The sequence below is a fragment of the Aquila chrysaetos genome, chromosome 1 (assembly GCF_900496995.4).
Source record: "Aquila chrysaetos chrysaetos chromosome 1, bAquChr1.4, whole genome shotgun sequence".
NCBI lineage: Eukaryota > Metazoa > Chordata > Aves > Accipitriformes > Accipitridae > Aquila > Aquila chrysaetos.
Window position 1 is genome coordinate 3,091,588 of NC_044004.1, and position 18,708 is coordinate 3,110,295.

The 18,708-nt window shown below is 51.8% G+C and overlaps 1 protein-coding gene across 6 annotated transcripts in view; it reads right to left on the reverse strand.

The window, feature by feature from the left end:
* Positions 1 to 18,448, reverse strand: part of RNF24 (ring finger protein 24) — a 32,427-nt gene extending 13,979 nt beyond the window's left edge. Inside the window, exons 1-2 of one of the 6 annotated variants that reach the window (XM_030009682.1) lie at positions 18,394 to 18,448; positions 10,236 to 10,317 (exon numbers count right to left, since the gene is read on the reverse strand). Coding sequence is in view for 1 of the 6 variants with exons in the window: in XM_030009634.2 (XP_029865494.1) it covers positions 2,550 to 2,560 (11 nt within the window). In the remaining 5 variants the exon portion in view is untranslated. Of the gene's footprint in view, positions 1 to 1,367; positions 2,521 to 2,549; positions 2,636 to 10,235; positions 10,318 to 12,703; positions 14,466 to 18,393 lie in introns of those variants that run through there. The other 5 variants (XM_030009645.2, XM_030009655.1, XM_030009673.2 and 2 more) reach the window with 5 other exon arrangements.
* Between the last annotated feature and the right edge of the window lie 260 nt (positions 18,449 to 18,708).

Below are 18,708 nucleotides of genomic sequence, written 5' to 3' on the forward strand. Positions count from 1 at the left end.
TTCCCCTCTTCCTTACACACGTCATCCTTTAAGTTAAATGCTGCATCAGATGGATGGTGGGGATTTGCATCCAAGCAGCCCCAGCTGCAGCCAATGTCCCCCAAGCCCCTCATTAATTAGGCCAAAATATTGAAAGCAGCCAGAAAGCCTTATAGCAAGGCAGGTTTTCTTTCCCTTCCCCTCCTGCGGTTTCCAACACCAATTCCTCATTCTGTAGAAATCCCCCCTCCAAAACCATCGAGCATGCACATGAACCAGCACAGGTTCAACACGCTCCCAGAGCATCCCTGGCAGAAAGGAGAGGACAAGGACGTGCTACACGGCAGCACCGCCAAGAAATTATAGGGGCCATAAAACAGACTTGGTTTGTTTTTTCCACGAGATCCAGGTTTGGTGGTTTAAGGGCATTTTTGCAGGTTTCAGCTTTATTCCTCAGTACAACCCCCGGCTGCTTCCCCCCAGCAAAACCCCCAAGCACCCGTGAGCGGCAGCAAAGAGGAAGATGCAGCGATTTTGCCTGTTGACGTACCACATCTCAGACGCGTGACCAAAACCTCCCTCCCCTCAGAGAGACCCAGTTAAACCACGAGCAGCTGCTTGGGATAACAACTTCAGAGTATCATCTCTCCCATGATTTTAGTTTTATGATTCACCGCATGGGACACTAATATTTTACAATAACCCTAACAGGGTGTTTTTCAGGAGCCAGGCAGAAAACCAGCCCCATGTCTCTGTATCGCCGTAAAAACTCCCTTGCTGCCAAACACCATGTTAATACTCAAAACCTTTAACTGGAAAGCACATACTTATTATTTCTTCTTCTTACTCCTTTCTATTGCAATCATTCTCTGAGCCACTCACCCTTGAATGATCACAACTGTCTCTAGCCAGGCATAAAGTTCACCCACCCCCAGCTTAGAAAAGGAAGTTAAAAAATATGCCTTATTTTCCTTTCTGCCCACAGGAGAGGGCTGGACGTGCAATTAAGTTTCACAACAAGCAGGGAAAGTACCTGAAGTCTGAATCCTGTTTCCCAAATAAAATTACTAGGGGATAACAAAACCCTCCCCCGGAGCGGGGAGTTTTTAACGGCGCATTAATTGCACAGCTCCCAATTTTGCATGGGGTGAAAAGACGGCGGGGAAAACGCAGGACCTGAACCCAAACGTGCCGGGCAGCGGTGCTCCAAAAATCAAAGTATCCTCTGAATGTCCCATTCCTCCAAGCAGCACCCTTGCTTCTGCATCTCCTTTCCCCCTTGAGACCCCTTTTTTGCCGAACATCCCGGGCTTTCCTCTATCCTCCCATCATATATTCATTGCTCATATATATGTTGCACGCTCCCCAGCAAAAGGGAGCAGACTCACCTTTCATCCCGGCTGCTTCGCTGGCACTAGCCCCTTGCCCGCACCCTCCTCGCGCCCCTTGCTGAAGACAGCATCTCTGCCGGTGCCGAACGCCTGCCCGAGAGCCTCCTCGCTCCGGCTGCTTTCGGCTTCCTTGGCTCGCTGGAAATTTCGAGGCGATTTCTGGTAAAGCCTGGATTTGATTAAAGCCTCCAGAGACCAACACGCATGTTCAGAAACTCTCCCGGCCAACGTGGAAATGCTACAAGAGCTCAGGGAGCCAGCACACCCCCCCTGCGAGCACTGGTGGGGATGGGATTTTATAGCACAGCAACCACCCAGCAGCTCACACTCCTCCACCAACGCTTGCTCTGCTCAGCCGAGCTGTTTTGCTTTGCAAATAAATTAAAAAAAGCCCAAACCAGCCCCCAAACCTTTGTTCCCAGCTCCAGCAGAGTTAATGCGCAGCTCAGCGTCGCTGCATAGAGTTGGGTTTGGTTTTCATCTCTGCACCATTTGCTGGGTCAAAGGGATTTTAGACGGTTCAGGGGCTCTCCCCTTGGTCACGCTCATGTGACAGAGGATGTTTCGGCTGGAGGATGAAGCTCCGGCTGTCCCCACTCGCCCTCAGGCTTGTGCTGATAGTCACTGGCGTTGGCCAAGGTGTTGGCCAAGGTTGGCTGGCTCCAACTCCTCAACCGCACAAGAGAAAAATCAAACGTCCTCCACCTGGGAAAGCTTTGGGTGATTTTTTGCGAGGAAGGAGAGACCACTCTGGAAGAAGAGGCAACAAAACGAACCAGCACCACACTATTATTTTTCTTTCCTTTACAACTCCTTTAACTTTTGATGCTCTTCTTTCCACAGCTGGGGGCTTTGGTTCAGGTCTCCCACCAGGAGATGCCACAGCGGACGAAGTACAAAAAAAAAAAAAGAGACGGCGGGTAAGGAAGATCCAGGCTGCATTTAGGGCAGCAAATCTCATCAAGCCAGAAAAACTCCTTACAGTCGTGTCCAGCTGAGCCGTGCAGCTCTTCGACCAGTTCCCCGCAACAGCTACAAACCATCACAGCCCCTGGCAAAGAAATGGTTGGTAGAAACAGAGCTCCATCCCACCCACAGCATCCTACTCTCTTCTTCCAACAGTACCACCTCCCTAACATTTTGCCCCAAAAGGACGTCACCAGTGCAGCTGCAACGTACCTGCTAGCCATACCGTGGGAGTTCAGCCTCCCGCGGACAACCCTTCGGTCCCCTGTGGTGCAAGTCCAGCGAGTCCCACACCAGATTCATCCAACCCCCATGTGAAATAACCTTCTCCACATTGGAACCACCCTGGTCCTCACTCCCTCCTGCTGCAACAGCTGAGAAACGTTATGGCAAAAACCATGGAGGTTAGAGGGAAAAAATAAGTTAGCCTGCAGAGGATCCAGGAAACTGTTAACTTTAAAAGACTCCACTGAAATCTGATGATTTTAAACAGCCAAGCTTTGGGGTTGGGTTTTTTTTAGGGGAGTGGGGGGGGAGGAACTGTATTTTAATCTGCTTCAGATTTGTGAAAGCGCAGCCAAAAGAAATAAAAAAGGAGTCATAAAGAAGGATGAAAAGTTTCTGGTGCAGAACAAAAGCCTCCCTGTTGCTCTCTCCATGGCCAAGGCATTTCAGAGCAGGCAGATGCCCCTCCTGGAGCACCCGCCACCCCCGGCAGGTCCCCGCAGCCCCCCGGGATGGGGGGCACAAACTGCCCGGAGAAAAGGGGGTTGGTACCACAGAAACCTTATAGAGGGGAGGATTTCCCCAATTCTGGATGAGAACCCCTCTGCAGCGTGAGGTTGTGGCGGGGGGGAAGATGCCGACTTGCTCTTCATCTAAAAAATGAACCTGCTGTGATGGCAGAGATGAAGCCGTGAGGAATTTGGGCAGGCACCTGCCCGATGCCCCATTTCCCTGAGCTCTCCGGCTGTGCCTGGGTCCATCGGGTCTGCACGACCTTGCAGAGAGAGAAATCACAGGAAGAGGACTGTGAAACATCGAGGGCCGGGAAGGGTGCCTGCCAGCCAGCAGCACTCAAAACAGAAGAAATAAGTCTGCTGAAGAAAGATAAACCTGGGGAAAGAGTGGGAAGAAAAAGCCCTGAACCAGGAAAGTTGTACAGGAGTCCCAAGGGCTGACTGGAGGAAAATCTTTCAAATGCGCATAAAAAAAAAGTAAATATGTATATATATACGCATGCATATTTCTTCACAATGTATCTATACATAGCAATGTATTGTATATATAATGTATTGCAAACAATTTATGGAGAGAGAGAGAGAGAGATTGCAAACACCTTTGACTAAAGCAAAGGAGAGAAAATCTGATTTTCCTAGGCTGCAGCATGGAGGGAACTGGAGGGTATTTATTTAACGATACAACAGCTTGCAAAAATAAAAAGGAACGGCAGTGTCCTCGCAATGGGGCCATATGCGGGGATGCAGAGAGAGCTGGAGATGGCAACGCTGCAAAGCGGAATGACCTGACTCCTTGCCTCCTCCTTTGTTACACCCTCCAATGAATCAGCAACACAGGGCCAAGCACATCCCCGTTTCTTTGACGACTACAAAAAAGAGCTTTAATTAAAAGCCAAGTTACGGTTAATGGCATATCAAGAAGTCAGGAAGTGAAGTATTACAGGTCAGCATTAACTCGTCAGCTTCGCAGTGCTTTGATTACAAGTTGGGCTGTTAAAGGCAAACCTAAATAAGCCACCTAGCCAAATTAATCCCTATTATAATCATAGCAAGCACTTAATGCGCTTAGTAAGAAGTCCAACCTCTTACCTAAAGCTTTCATCAGGAGATCTCAAAGGAATTAATAGAGGAGGCAATTATCTTCTTACAGGCAGAGAAACTGAGGCAGGGAGGAGGGGAGCAAGACAGGAGAGCCGTGGTCCCCGAGGCCGGGGGGTGACACCAGGGATGCCGCTGGTCCACTGCAGGTGATGCCATGAGCCCCAAATTTTTTCTTTCCTGCTGCTTTGCCGCATGTATTTAAACTATGCGCTCCTTCTCTGGGTTTTACTTATTAAAAGGAGCTGCTTGCACTTTTTTAAAATGTTATTATTATTTATTTAGAACATCAGTGCATAAAAGGGCCACGTGAGTGCTGTGCATCATACCTAAATATAGCCCAGGCGCTGGGCGGAGGGGTGGTTTCTGCCTCTGCTGTTGTAAATAAAAACCCATTTTCAGAGGGATTTACCTTATGGTTTGAGACGAACAACTTCCTCCGCAGGGATTCAAAGCAAACCCAGGCTGGTCTGAACCTCCTGAACCATTAGCTGGGGAAACTGGATGGAGCCGGTGGTCTGAGCCCCCACAGCATCCCACTGGCCAAGCTGGCGGAGCCAACCCATGTCCAGGAAATATTGAGCTTTAAAAACGCAACAAAGCCAGATACACGCAGGTTCCTGTCACTCAATCGAAACCATGAATCTCAGGGAAAAGAAAATGCTAAGCCATGGCGAAACTCCAAGTTGAAATATTTTATCGATGGGAAAGAGTTCAAGCAGGCGCGAACGGCGTCTCGAGTTTCAAAGGCGTTACGCAAGTCCACAACGTGTTTTATACAGGTTTAACCAAAACGGTTATTAACTCAGTTGAAAGTTAAACTGTGAGCAGCTGACAAGACCTTTCTAAAATACCCCAAGTTGTATGGCGAAGCGGGGTATTCTTCCATGCAATAAATCCACAACATAAAGGTTATTTAATAGGTATGCCTAATAGGACAATATTTAAAAAAAAAAAAAAAATTCCCAGGTGTTTAAAAAGCAGCAGCGAGAGATGCCTGCTTTTAACTCACGGGCTAACTCACCCCCCATTGTGAACCCCAAAAGAAAAGCGAAGCCCTGACCTCAAGCAGCTGGAAGGAATTTCCTCCAGCTCCACCTCTGGAGCTGGTCCAGCACGAGGACCCACAGCGCGGCGGTGGGAAAATCGCAAGCAGCTGCAGAGCCAGCCCCCAAAACCAGCATCGCTGTCGCTTGAGAGATGCTGAGATGCCACGCAGCCGCATTGCCTTCGCCTGGGATGGAATGGGGGGAAATCTCAATGTTGCTCCGGCCAGGAGCGATGTCCTTTGTCGTCCAAAAATGGGACAACAGCATTGAGAATGGGGCGGGGGGGAAATCTTGGCATGCCGTGATTTTAGTAGAGCTACGATGCTACTATGGGGACGGTGTCAGGCTGCAGCCTGGCCGCATCCAGCGCCGGCTCCGAGCATCCAACCAGACCCACCTCCTTCACCGCCAAAAAACCGGCAGCGAGCAGAGGAGGAGCGTGAGCAATGGAGCACGGCTCGGCGGCGTTACTGATTAGTGGGATTAACGACTGCACGGCAGAGTGGGCCAGGAACGGAGAGCATCCCGACAGGTCCCTCCCTCGTGGTCCCTTATGCTGCGGGGCAGAGTCGTATTGAGATCCAGCAAAGCTTATCCGGGGCGATGCTGTGCCACGGCTGGGGAACAGAGGAAACTTCTGGGTGTCAAATGGAACAAAACCTGTTTATTTTAGCCATTTCAGCTGCGTGCAGGTTTTGGGGGGTGGAGGTGGATTTTTGTTGTGTGCCTGGACAACCAAGAAACCAAACTGACCTCCAACCAAGAACCGCTTCAAACCTTTGATCCCTTCTCCCTGAGAGCGAATCCGATGCTTTTTTTGAACTGGAATCAGGAAATTTCCTGGCCTCATTCCCCGGCTGGCCGACACTGAGCACAAAACCTTAACCCTCTCCACTGCCTTTGGGCAGGGGGACACAGACAGAGCGATGTGACAACGTGACGAAGCAATCGGTCACTGGAAAAAAATAGAAGAGTCTTTATAACAAAAGAAATACCCAACAGCACAACCGGTACCACTGCAATTTTCAGCAAGTGCTTTTGACTCTGGACAGTTTAACAGACAAATGATCCCACGACCTTAATACCGAAGAGCACCTTTAAATGTGAAAATGTTTTTGCTACCGTTGGCAGAGAAATGTGCAGAAAATAGGTCAGCTGCAGCTCCCATCGCCCAGTTTAAAGTCAAGTGCTTTTGCCCAGCGTTGTTGGGAAGGCAAACTCAGCTCAGGGCTGATTTTGCAAGTTCCAGGAAAAAAGGCAAAAATAAACAGGGGGGAAAAAAAAAATAATCAATAGCGCTTTTTAATCCGGTCTGCAGGAGGGAGGAAGCAGAGTTTGGAGGAGAGCCCTGCTCGGGCTCCCGTTGGATCACAGAAATGAGAAATGGAAATCACTTATCAGAAGGGTCTGAAGCGGAGTGTCACTTTGAAACGTGCGCACAAGCTGTCCACGTACGGTTCAGTTTGCTTCTCGGCAATGAAATAACACTTGAGGAATTTTTTCCCTTTGGCCCTGGGGATTTTTTCTATTTTTTTTTTTTTTTTCCCCTTTCCTAGCACGCGGCTCCATCCCAGATCCAACGTCACGACCCGCTGAGCTCACTCTTCCTCCCGAAAGCGCGGTGGGAAAGGATGTGCTGCTGCCTCCTCCTGCCCCCAGCCCTGTTCATACTCACAGTGGTGAAAGCAGAAGGCAGCAGCCCCCCGGTACCCTGTATGGGGTCACGGTGATGGGACCACATCACCCCATCGCTCCCTCCACCCCTGCCTGCAACCACAGCACTCAATGGAGCAGCATCGCCCCACACCATGTAGCTCAGGTGCTAAAAAATTTAATAACACACATGTTACTAAAAACTAGAGTATTTTACACCAAGCAAAGCACCGAAAGCCAGGGCTGAAGTCAGGCACAACCGTAGGGTGGGCAGCTTCATGCCACACGTTGCAGCCCCCCTGCGCCAATTGCTTAATTTGGTGGAAATAATCTTCCACCTCCGTTTGCGGTTGCTTTTCCTCATTTGCAGAGTTTTCCCCAATTAATGGGTTACTTGGGGAAAGTGGATCGGAAACCCTGTGAGAAAGGCTCAGCCTATGCCACTGAAGGGCCAGACCAGAGAATTTGGTGTTAAATGCTTGGGGGAATTTGCAAATTCCTGGGTGATGACACTGAGAGACAGGGGGTCTCCCAAAATATCACACCTGGAAGAACATCTTGCTTTGATCCAAGTCATCTTCAGGCTGAACAAAAGCAAATTGCTTTCTGCAGAGCAGAAGAGCAACCAGCCTTCTCCACTCTTTTATATTGAGAAGCAGATGGACTAAATGATCTTCTGAAACCCTTTTTCCCCTGCTTCCTAAGCTCTTTTGGGGGGGAGAGGAAGGGGGGAGGGGAAGGGGAAAAAAAAAAAAATCAGTGCAACATCCAGGGATCAATAATCCCTACAAAATCCTCCTGGAGGTAAGCACCCTGTGCCGGCAATGGGAATCACAGCTGCTAGCAGCCATCCTATAAAGGCAGTAAGAGGAGCCAAGTGCAATTTGGGATGCAGGGAAGCATAATGCTCTCGTTTACACTAAATAAGGTTGCTAGGTTATGGATTTTTTTGGGGGGGAGGCATAATCTGAAAGAGGATCCAGATGGCTGTAAAGCCTCACGGTGGAAAAGCAGCATGAGGCCAGAGAGGGAAGAATTCCTCTTTATGCTGCTGCCGTCTGCTCACAGATCCTGGATTTCAGTCCTCAGGAATGCTCTCCACGGACCCTTTTAATTGCACCATTTATATTTGCGGTAAAAATTAAGGAGAAGAGGTAGCTGGATGCAGAAGAACAAAAAAGCTGGTGTCTGGATACTGGAAAAAAGTTAGTAAAAGAAATCATACTGAGGAGTTGTCCCCCTAAGCCCAGGCCAATTCTGCAAGGTTTGTATTTTAAGATGCTGACAAGCATTAAAAAGCCCTCAGGAAAACCCAAACAAACCCAAACGTCAGCCTGCTGGGAATTTACACTAAAGCCACGTCACTGCTGTTTGCTACTTTTCCTAATACTTACAGAAAAATGAGCTGCGCAGTTGGCCCACCCTTCCTCTGGTTTTAACAAAAGTACTGGGTTTGGGGGGAGTATTTTCTTTTATCATTCCTTCTGCCCTGCTAACAGAGACCAGGGGGATTTTGCAATGCTTTAGACTCCAGCAAAAAAACCCTCCCCTGAGCCGCACAGCTATGGGACACAAACTCCTTCACTCCCACAGGACTGGCACAAGCAAAGGTGGCTGCAAGGATTGCAAAACCCTCAAAATTTAGCTGGAAATGGAAAATTGAACTTTTCCACTCCCAGACTTGCATGGCCAAGTGAGGTGCTTGATGGAGATAAATATGCATAAACCCAACATACACATCTCCTCCTCTGTGGTGCAGAGTTTCAGCACCAAAGGTAATGCCATGGAATACCATCCTTCTTCCCTGTTCTGCCCGGCATCATGGCCTGACCTTAGTGGGATGGAGAAAGTCAAGGGACCTTAAAATTCAGGGTTACCTGCATTACAGGGGTCTGTAACCAGGAGGTGATGGATAGCCACACGTGAATTTTCAGCATTACCTACCCACACCCCTGCTTTCCTGAAGGATGTTGCTTCTTACATAGGTTTCTCGTAAACTGAGCCCTAACTAAGCAAAACCCCAAGTTATGGGTGTGCTGCTGATGCAGGACCGGTTTAAAAAACCCAAACAACTTTTGAGAGGGTTACTTAAAGTTTGCATTTTTCTTGCAGCCAACCGAACAAAACCTGCTAAATATTTTCCAACTGCTTCAAGGCTACCAGGGCCTCCTTGGGCAGCGAAGCTAAAAAACACCAACGCGACTTTCAGGCATGTAATAGTTTGCCGTCGGATCTATACAAATTCCCGGGTGCTGAATTGCCTACTAGAAGGCAAAATATATGAGTGGCACTAACGAGTCGGCTTAGCAACGAGCAGGCAGGCTGCCTCGAGTGTCTTTTTAAAGGTCAAGAGAGCACATGATGCCTGGGAGCCTTCACATTTGGTTTTTACTACAAGATAAAGATACTTCCAGCAAGTCCTGCTATTAAATTGCAGCCGCACAATCTTTTAAAACCAGTCTTTAAAACCAAGACTTTCCTCCCCTCCTCAAATATCATTATCCCTCTTTCAACCCATTCCTACCCTTCCCTGTCTTCACCAAAATGGTGGCATTTGAGGGGAAAACCCGCGTCGAGATGAAACGCAAGGAAAGGTCCCACCACCGTGGGGATTTTCGGGTAGCGCCGCCAAGAAGCTTCATTGAAATTCAGCGGGAGAAGCCGGTTTTCCTCTGCTCCGCGGGGGCTGCCATGTTAAATCACATTTGGATTCACAGTACAAGGCTGCTAAAATACCACCGCGGCGGCTATTGGCACATTTCAATGAAAACGCCGTGGCCTCATTAGTATAGTGGAAATTATGAGCTTGTCTTTGTATATATTTAAAAGCTTGCCTCTGAAAGTATATTGGGTCGGGGCCAGAAATTCCTGGCTTGGAGCTCCTACCACTCGGCAGTTCAGGATTGCCTCGCTCAGGCAGGTCAAGCGACCGTGCAGCCATCGACCCGGGAGAAAAGGCATTTAAAAAATACCCTGCAGGGAAAGGCACAGGGCAATATTGCAAGAGGAGGCAACAGGGTTTGAACTAAACCCTCCTCTACATTAGCTCCACGCGTGGTTTTCCGTGCGAGCCTATTAGTGATCGTGTCCTAATACAAGCGCAGGTTATAATTAAGAGGATGCAGAAGTGTAGGGTGCGTGGAGTTTCATCCCACTCCCATCGCTCCTGACAGCCAGGGTGAGAGCATCCCGTCGACCCAAAAGCACTGTTCCCCTCTACAGATGGACCATGAAAGCCCGAATCCTATGCAATAAGGGGCAACCTCGTGAAGTAACATCATTTTCAGGATCTGCTCATCTCAATATGTGATTTTGCAAGTCTCTATCAAGGAAAGCTTTCGGGTCAGCTCCCTACTTACCCGCACGGGCGCCGCAACGCAGCCAAGCCACGCAAACCCAACGTATCTGCTGAACGGCTACCGTGGTTTGGTGCCAGGGACGCTGGAAAAAAGAAAAAAAACAAACCCTAATATTGCACAAAAAGCCAGAGCGAGCAAGGGAGAGGATGAAATTATTGTTTTTAAACGCTTTGATTGGCAAAGACTGCTATAAATTGGTTCAGCTCTTAATATCAGCACAGAGATCCCCTTTTAAAACGCAGCGATGACGTTACGCGGCACAGAGAGAAAAGGGAGGGAAAAAAAGGCCTCGGCTAATCCTTGCAATTTTATAAGCATCTCAGACACTAATCCGTTGATCTCATTGAAAAGGATTAGAATTACTCCCTCGCCAGTAAATTTAAGAAGTTTTCTATCAGATGTAAACAAAAGCGGAGAGCAGCCCGCAGAGACGGCTGCCACACAGCAAGTCCTCGCCGAGAAATCCTCACTGGGGCAGGTTTTGGGGTACAAAAGGGGAATTTCCATCCTAGTGCCACCGAGGGTTGTCTGGAGCGATGACGGTATTTGAGGTGAGCCCAGTCAGCCTGCCTGGAAGGATCCCGTCCCAGGCGAGCATCCCACAGGGGTGTCACGACCCATTTTTGGGGTCCCACTCTCACAGGAATGATGCTCCAGCTAAAAAAAAAAAAAACCAAAAAAACAAAAAACGAAAACCAAAAACCCACCCCCAAGCCCTCAACTTGTTCTGCACTGGCTAAGGAAAACATTATTTTATAGTAAGAAAAAAAGCGGGCAAACTTCTAGGCAGCAAATTGGATAATTCACACAAAAGCTGAGTTTTGCCCAGCTTCGCAGCAACCTTTGTCCGCACAGCTTTGCGGCAAGGACTCGCGATATTAAGGTGGAAAAATATAACACAGCATCCTCGTGTAAACAGTCTGGCACCTGTTGCTATGCTTGCCATGACTAATTCATAATATTAAAGAATAAATAATTTGATTTAGAAGATGAAGCAGGCAATGTAAAACCTGGTTTTTGATGCCAACCACAGTTTGCTCCTAAGTTTGATGCTCTGGCTCTTAAGAGGAACGTTAACGGCTGAAATAAATCAAAACCTAAAGGAGGCTTCAGCCAAAAAGGATTCAAGTGATCCTTCAGTGAGGAAAAGCTACTTTTGTTAGAAAACATGACAAGCAAAATTTTGTTAGTGCTTACTTCTTTCCTCTTTTAAATTCCATCCAAAAAAAGAAATCTAAAGAGATTTAAGTTTCAACCTCAGTTTAAACCAGGACTCAATCTCATCAGGGCTTGTCTTAAAAACACTCCTTTTGGAGGTGCTTGACGGGATGGCAGCAGAATCGCCCTTTTCCAGCCCTTTTTAATGGGGTACCACATTTTTTTTTCTCCTTAGGCACAGAAGAATATTCTCTTGGCATCAGGAAAACACTCGCCATCCCCGCGCAGCCCAGCTCCTAACTCCTTGCAACATTTCCACTCCCAGCTTTAGCATCCAAGGCTCCTCCCGACTGGAATAAACCACCCGACGCCGGGGCTCGTCTCCAGCCCCATCCATCTCACCCAGCTGCACCACATCCCACCCATTCGCTGTCACCACCCTGACCCGTTTCTGCTGCTGTATCGGCGGCAGATGCACGGGGAAGATGTTGCAGGAGATGCGAGGGGGGAGACGCTGCAGCAGATGCAAGAGGGGAGATGCAAGGGGAAAGCCTTGAGTCGTGAGCACATGACAACTCAGCATCCCTCAGGCAAAGCCGCAGCCGAGGAAATGATCCATTTTTCCTGCTTTTACTCCCGAAGTGCCACCCCCAAACAACGCTCAGCGTAAAGTGAGGGTTTTTTTGGTGCGAATGCAAAGCGAGACCGTGGTGGAGGGCTCAGCTGACAGACAGCCGACCTACGCAAGCGCCAGCGGATGGGCTCCAGCCAGCGCTTAGGCGAGATTATCACTATTTATTCAGCCACAAAACCACCCAATGCTGCACAATCCCATCCCACTTTGGATGGCCACCACTGTCAGAGAGTCTTCAAAAGCCTCATCTTTTATTTCAGATGCCAAGAGAGTGAGATGCTGGGTCTTAATCCGGCACTTCTCAGCTAAAAAGCAAAACAAAAAACCAACCCCGCAGCTGCGTTAATAACCAAGGAGCCAGGAAATTGCCCCAGGGGAAGCCCAGCCTGGCGACGGGTTTTTATATAGAACAATAGAAAAACGAGAGTCTCTAAAGTGCCGTGGAAATATTTGCCTGCTCGCGAGAAAGCTCTGTGTGGAGAGAAGTTTAATTCGATCCTTACGGTACGCCAGCAATTTAATTTCGTGCAGGCTGCAAGCACGAAGAGCCTGGTCGGCAGGGGGGGGGAGGCACGACGCTGGGATGAAACTATTTTAGTTGGAAGCCGTCCGGTGGGAGACTGTGCTCCCTCCCATCCAATTCTGATGAGTAATTTGGCTTCACCCATTTTCTTACCTGCTGGGCTGCTCCTCCTGGCTTCAAACAGACGGACTGAAGAACCGAAACCTCCTCCTTCCACGCCTGTGGGTTCCCAGGATGGGAATCTGCACAGCCCCGGAGCTCTTATATTTTCTCCTAAATATTCCTCCAAGCCAAGAAGCTGGAAAACCCACTGCTATTTGCAGGCAGGGAGAGCGATAGTGGCCCTGAGCTGGCCGATGGCTGAAATCAGGAGGGCAGCTGCTCTCCCCACTTCACACTTTCAGTTTCTCTCTTGCAAAACGCACTCCTGGCGTGGTTTCCTCTAAGGCGCTTTGTGAGTTAAAAGCTGTATTAGCGGCAAGATTAATCCTCCACGGGGATAAAAAAATAAACCAGGAGAAGTTTTTCTTGCTTCCTTCTCACATTTGCAGCCCCAGAGCTGGAGCAGAAAATGCAACCGGCTGAAGGACTTCCCTGCCCGGGCTTCCCGCGGCCCAGCCCTCGCTCCTCCTCCTACTTCTCGGCGTCTCGCTCGCTTTTTCTGAAGGCTGATCCAGTTTTAGCTCTGGCATCGGAGCAACCCGAGACCTCGCAGCCTTCAGCTACGCCGAGGCAGCTGCTCGAAGCTAATTTGGTCCGTGGGCTCTGGCGCCCGGCTCCTGCCACCTTTCCACTCATTGGCATCGAGGCTTTTTGCTTCTCTCGGAGCAGCGAGGTTGTCCATCCTCCCCAAGCGTGTCTTCTCCTCTCCTGCCACTGCTCATCCCTACCTTGGAGGCTGCACAGCCGCTCCGTCCTCACCGCCAATGCTATTGCTGGCATCCTTTTGAGGTGCTGTGGATGGCTGCTCTTTCCTCCTGCCGACATCCCTCTGGCACCACAATCAGTCCATTAACAGGACACAGGAGCCCTTGACATGTGGTTGGAACCATTTAGGTTTCTTCTTTTTAACTTTGATGGAAATTAAATGTGCCACAAAGGTAGAAAAACCACATGGATGGCTCGTGTCATCACTCCAGGGAGGGAAAAGCATCCGAAAACGATGCAGCTCCATCCCCAGGTCAGGTACCGCTGCATCCCGGGATGGGGGGAAGCGGGTACTGCTCCAACCCGCCGTGCCCGATGGAGAAGATGCCAAGGTTTTCCCGTTCCTCAATTTAGGAAGCAAATTACCTCTGCCCATCGCTACCGTGAAACCGCGGGGGTTTTGCATCCTCTCCTCGAGCGTGCCTTCGATGGCATCACCTGCATTTCTCAACCAAGCAAGAGCACCACCAGGGTCAGGCGATGGCTGAGCTCTCTTGCAGATAAGCCCTGTATCGCATCATCGCTGATGTCATTTTAAACCATTGTCAAGTGAGTCAGGGTGAGGGCACGGGCAGGGTGGCCACTCCCGACACAAAGTCTAAGCGGTTTCAGGGCAACGTTGCTACGAAGGGACAGGAAGTCTATGCAATGTAGATGTTATCTTATGTCAACAACACTCAGCTTTATGATAATAATCACAGGAAACAAAAATAAACAGAAACCCAGCTGAGTGACACGAACCACAGCACAGACCGAGACACCCAAAGACCAGGGAAAGCTTCAAACCCCAAAAAAACACCCTCCAGGCTTTGACACTGATGGTTCCAAGGTGGTTAAAGACCACCAGAAGCATCTGTACTCCTTCTATGCCGGCCTGAGGGATGGGGTTGCCTGGGTTTACTGTGTACCCAGGTGAGACAGCAAAAGTCTGACCTGGTGGGAGAAGACCTTGTCTCAGCTGTGCCAAGTCCTGCCATCCCATCGCAGAAGCATTTCAGGTCGCGGTGGTGGGAACAGGAGGAGATGAGCACGCCCAGCCATGCCCCTCTTCACCTTTTCAACATCCAGGTGCTGTTTTATGGCTACGAGCTAATCATTTGCAACACAACTTCTGCCGCACGGCCAATGTAGAGGCGATGGCCGGGCTGTTGGGAGGGACGACCCAAGAGGAAACATGCGGAGAGGTGGTCCATGAGCACGAAAGCCCTCCTAGCAAAAGCCGGGTGTCCTGGTATCATCCCACACACCATTTAGTCCAAGAGACCAGCTGGAAACATCAGTCCTTCTTGGGTAAAACCGACGGGCTCTGTTCAGTCTCACAGTCTGGAGACACCCCACCAGCAGCTCTGCCGCTTCCTCGCCACGTAACCCTCAACCTCCTCCTCCCCATCACCCGCCTCTGCCCCGGGACATGGCCAGGACCATCCTCTGGCCAAGAACGGCAGTAGCAACCAGCAGTCATCATCCCATTTCCCACATAGGCTCCTCCTTATTTGAAGTTTGGACAGATGCCACTAGCATCCAGAGCATGTTGACCACGCTGTCCTTCACAGCTGGTCCATCACAGGTATCTCCAGTTGAGCTTGGAAGCAAGCGGACCACAGCCTGGGCTGTACAAGCAAGAGGCACCACCACGGCTCACCCACCTCCACAGCTCATCCCCCCAAATCTGAGACAGCCTTGGACTAAACGGTGACCCGATGAGCAGATCTAGAGTGTCCAAACCTAGCTGGAGATGAGAAGGAAGGCTCTAGCCAACGGGTCAGCCTTGGCATAAACTTTTACTGGGCCGAGCAGCGACAAAATAAGCAAACTAGCCGAGCCAATGGTCAGGTGGAGCTTTGGGAGGTTGCGGAGGGGATTTCCTTTGAGAGCAAGACCAGGAGACCCAGGAGGTCATCACCACCCTCACCTCCAGCAGCTCCACCACCTGCTCAGGACCAGGACCTTCATCTGCGGGCGTCAGCCCCGAAACACCATCCCTCCTGGCTGCTTTCAGCACGCACTGCAAGGGTGGAAGGATTTATTTTCCTTCTTTTTTTTTTTTCTTTTTTAAATACCTCAATTAGCACATTTTGGGTTCCTTCCACGTTGCCCCTAAGCATTTCTTCTGTCAGGGGCTCTATTCTTCCGCCGTCAGTTACTGAAGGCAAGGGCTTGTTATTTTTCCGGGCTGGGGGCCAAATTTGTATTTAATTTTTGCTCCAGATGGCACAGCACTCTAGATGCATCAGCTGGAGCATCTAACCTGTATGAATAAAGTAATAGAGCAAATAACCTGATTTACTCAGGGGCTGTTTGACATGCTCAGGGTAGCTCTGTTTACACCTGTCACAAAAAAGAAGCATTAATATGAATTCAGGCTATGGTCTCGCTATCAAACGGAACACCCACAGGAACAGAAGCAACAATAGGACTCTAGAAAATAATCATAATATTAAAATTTGTATTTTGCTTTCTCGCAAGCATAAAAAGAAGGCTTATTTCAGCCATCTAGGCAGTCAGGTCTGAGCCTGACCTGGGTTTCATTCACCTTCCTCTGTCCTCATCGGCCCCAAAGCTGCTGTTGGCAGCAGCTCGTGCAAACCGGGGTTGAACCTCTCCTCCCACGAGCAAGGAGAAGTGTTGGTGAACCCAGATTTTGGTGCGCAGAGCTGAGAGCTTATGGCCTTGCTCACTCGAGGAGACGCAAGGAGGACACGAGAGGACAACCACGAGATGCTCCAGTTACGCTTCTGGCTAATTCACCCCATTTCTAGGAAGCTGCCGCATCCCTCCGGCACAGCCTGCAGCTGGGATACGTTCCCTGCAAACTACATCACCCAAAATAACCCAGAAAAATAAATAAATAAATAAATAAAGATGCGAGTAGTCGGTTTATCTGCCTAGGCACATGAAACGCCGCATAACATCAGCTGAGCCCACAAAGGTCTGGAAACAAAGGGATGGGGGGGTGTTTTGTGCTTGTCTTTGCTCCGTTCAGAGCATCCTCGGGCCCGTCCTGGCAGCAGCGGAGACAAAGGAAAGCCAGGAGCTGTCGGCAGGAGCCAGCCGGGGAAAACCAGGGTGAGGAGGCACCCGCATCGCCCTCCCCAGCAGCCGCGGAGCCAGGTTCGCGTGTTGCTGAACACGTTATACATGGCAGGAAACTCGAGATCAAAGGAGAGGAGCGTGCCAGAGCAAGATGTCATCCAAACCTCCTGCCAAAGGTGCGCAAGGGAGGAGGGAAATAACCCCCAGACACACACGCTGGCGCATCCGAAAGATCCGGCACCGCTCGTAGGTACGCAGGGTGACCAGACCCACAGAGATGCTCTCCTCCACACGCCCAGGCTAAACCAAAAACAGGCTAAACTAACAAAAAAACCCCCCAAACCCCAGGAGGTGCATTTTTACCCATCGGTTTTCAGTCCCGTGGGACCCAGGCGCGTCCCCTGCCAAAGCGGGCGAAGCGGCGGATGCTGGGAGGGCTCCGTACGTGCCTGTACGGCAGGAACAGCAGCCCTGTGTAACTCTGAAAAGCAGCTTTTCCCATTTCTGGGTGGTTTTTTTTTTTAAGCCAAAGAAACCCGCAGAGTCCTGTTCTCGGTCCCAGGAAAGCGAGGGGACGTGCTTGATCCCAAGCCAGTGGCTAGCAGGAATGGGGTGACCCGGGGACCCCGAGCCGAACATGGGGTGGGACCCCCAGGAGCTCCCCCTCGCAAAGGGGGTCTGGACGGGATGGGCACTGGGTGGGCACACGTCCCCCGTCCCTTTGCAATGCCCCAGCCCCCTCCTCCGTCACTCCTGGGCGATGCAGTCCCAGGCCACCGTCCAGCCTCCGCTGCCCCCTCCTCCGGGGTGTCCTCTCTGCCCCACAAGCGGGGACCTTATGGCAGCCCCATAGGGCTGCCAGCCACCCCAAAGGCACCCCCCCCCCGGTCACCCTGAGCAGGGCCTACCTTATAGGGGTCTGCGTGGGGGGCAGCAGGGACAGGCCTTGCCCTGCAGGGCGCAGTCAGGAGCAGCCCCATTTCCCTATGGGGGTCCCTGCCCCACAGGGGAACGTGGAGCCGAGAGGGAGGGCGGCCTGTCCCCCACAGGGGTGCCGGAGGAGGGTCCCTGCCCCACAGAGCAGTGCACAAAGAGGGTCCCTGCCCCACAGGGGTGCCAGACGAGGGTCCCTGCCCCATAGAGCAGTGCACAAAGAGGGTCCCTGCCCCACAGAGCAGTGCACAAAGAGGGTCCCTGCCCCATAGAGCAGTGCACAAAGAGGGTCCCTGCCCCACAGAGCAGTGCACAAAGAGGGTCCCTGCCCCATAGAGCAGTGCACAAAGAGGGTCCCTGCCCCACAGAGCAGTGCACAAAGAGGGGCCCTGCCCCACAGGGGTGCCAGAAGAGGGTCCCTGCCCCACAGAGCAGTGCACAAAGAGGGGCCCTGCCCCACAGGGGTGCCAGAAGAGGGTCCCTGCCCCACAGAGCAGTGCACAAAGAGTGGCCCTGCCCCACACAGCGGTGCACAGGGAGAAAGGCCCTGCCCCACAGGGTTGCTGCAGAAGGGCTCCTACCACACGGCGCTGTGCACAGGGAGGGGAGCCCCTGCCCCGCAGGGCAGCCCACAAGGAAGGACCCTGCCCCACAGAGATGCTGAAGGAGGGGCCCTGCCCCACAGAACGACGCACGGGGAGGGGGGGCGACCCCCGAGGAAAGGCCCTGCCCCACCGAGCGGCGCAGAGGGAGAAGGCCCTGCCTCACAGGGGTGCCGGGGGAAGGGCCCTGCCCCACAGAGCGGTGCCCAAGGAGGGGTCCCTGCCCCACAGAGACCCCGCGGCCGGAGGGGGGGGACCCTGCCCCACAGAGCGCTGCACGGGGAGGGGGCGCCCGGTCCTCCGGCCCCCCAGGGGGCTCCCGCCGCCCCGCGGCCGCCCCTCACTCACCCGCCGCTGTCCCGCCGAGGCTCGCACCGCCCGCACTGCCCGGCGGCGGGGAGGGACCCGGATGGAGGAGGCCCCGCCCCCCTCCCCTCGGCCACGCCCCCGCCCGGCGTCGGGCACCCCCTCCGCGCCGCTTCGCCGGCCGCGCTGCGCCTGCGCGGCGCCGCGCGCGCCCCCGGGCGGGCGTGGCGGGGTGGCGTCACGGCGGGGGTGGGGGGCGGGGAGGGGGAGAGCCGCCATTGTGGGGGGGGACGGGGGGGACAGGGGGTGACATGGGGGATGTGAGGTGACATGGGGGACGTGGGGTGACATTAGGGT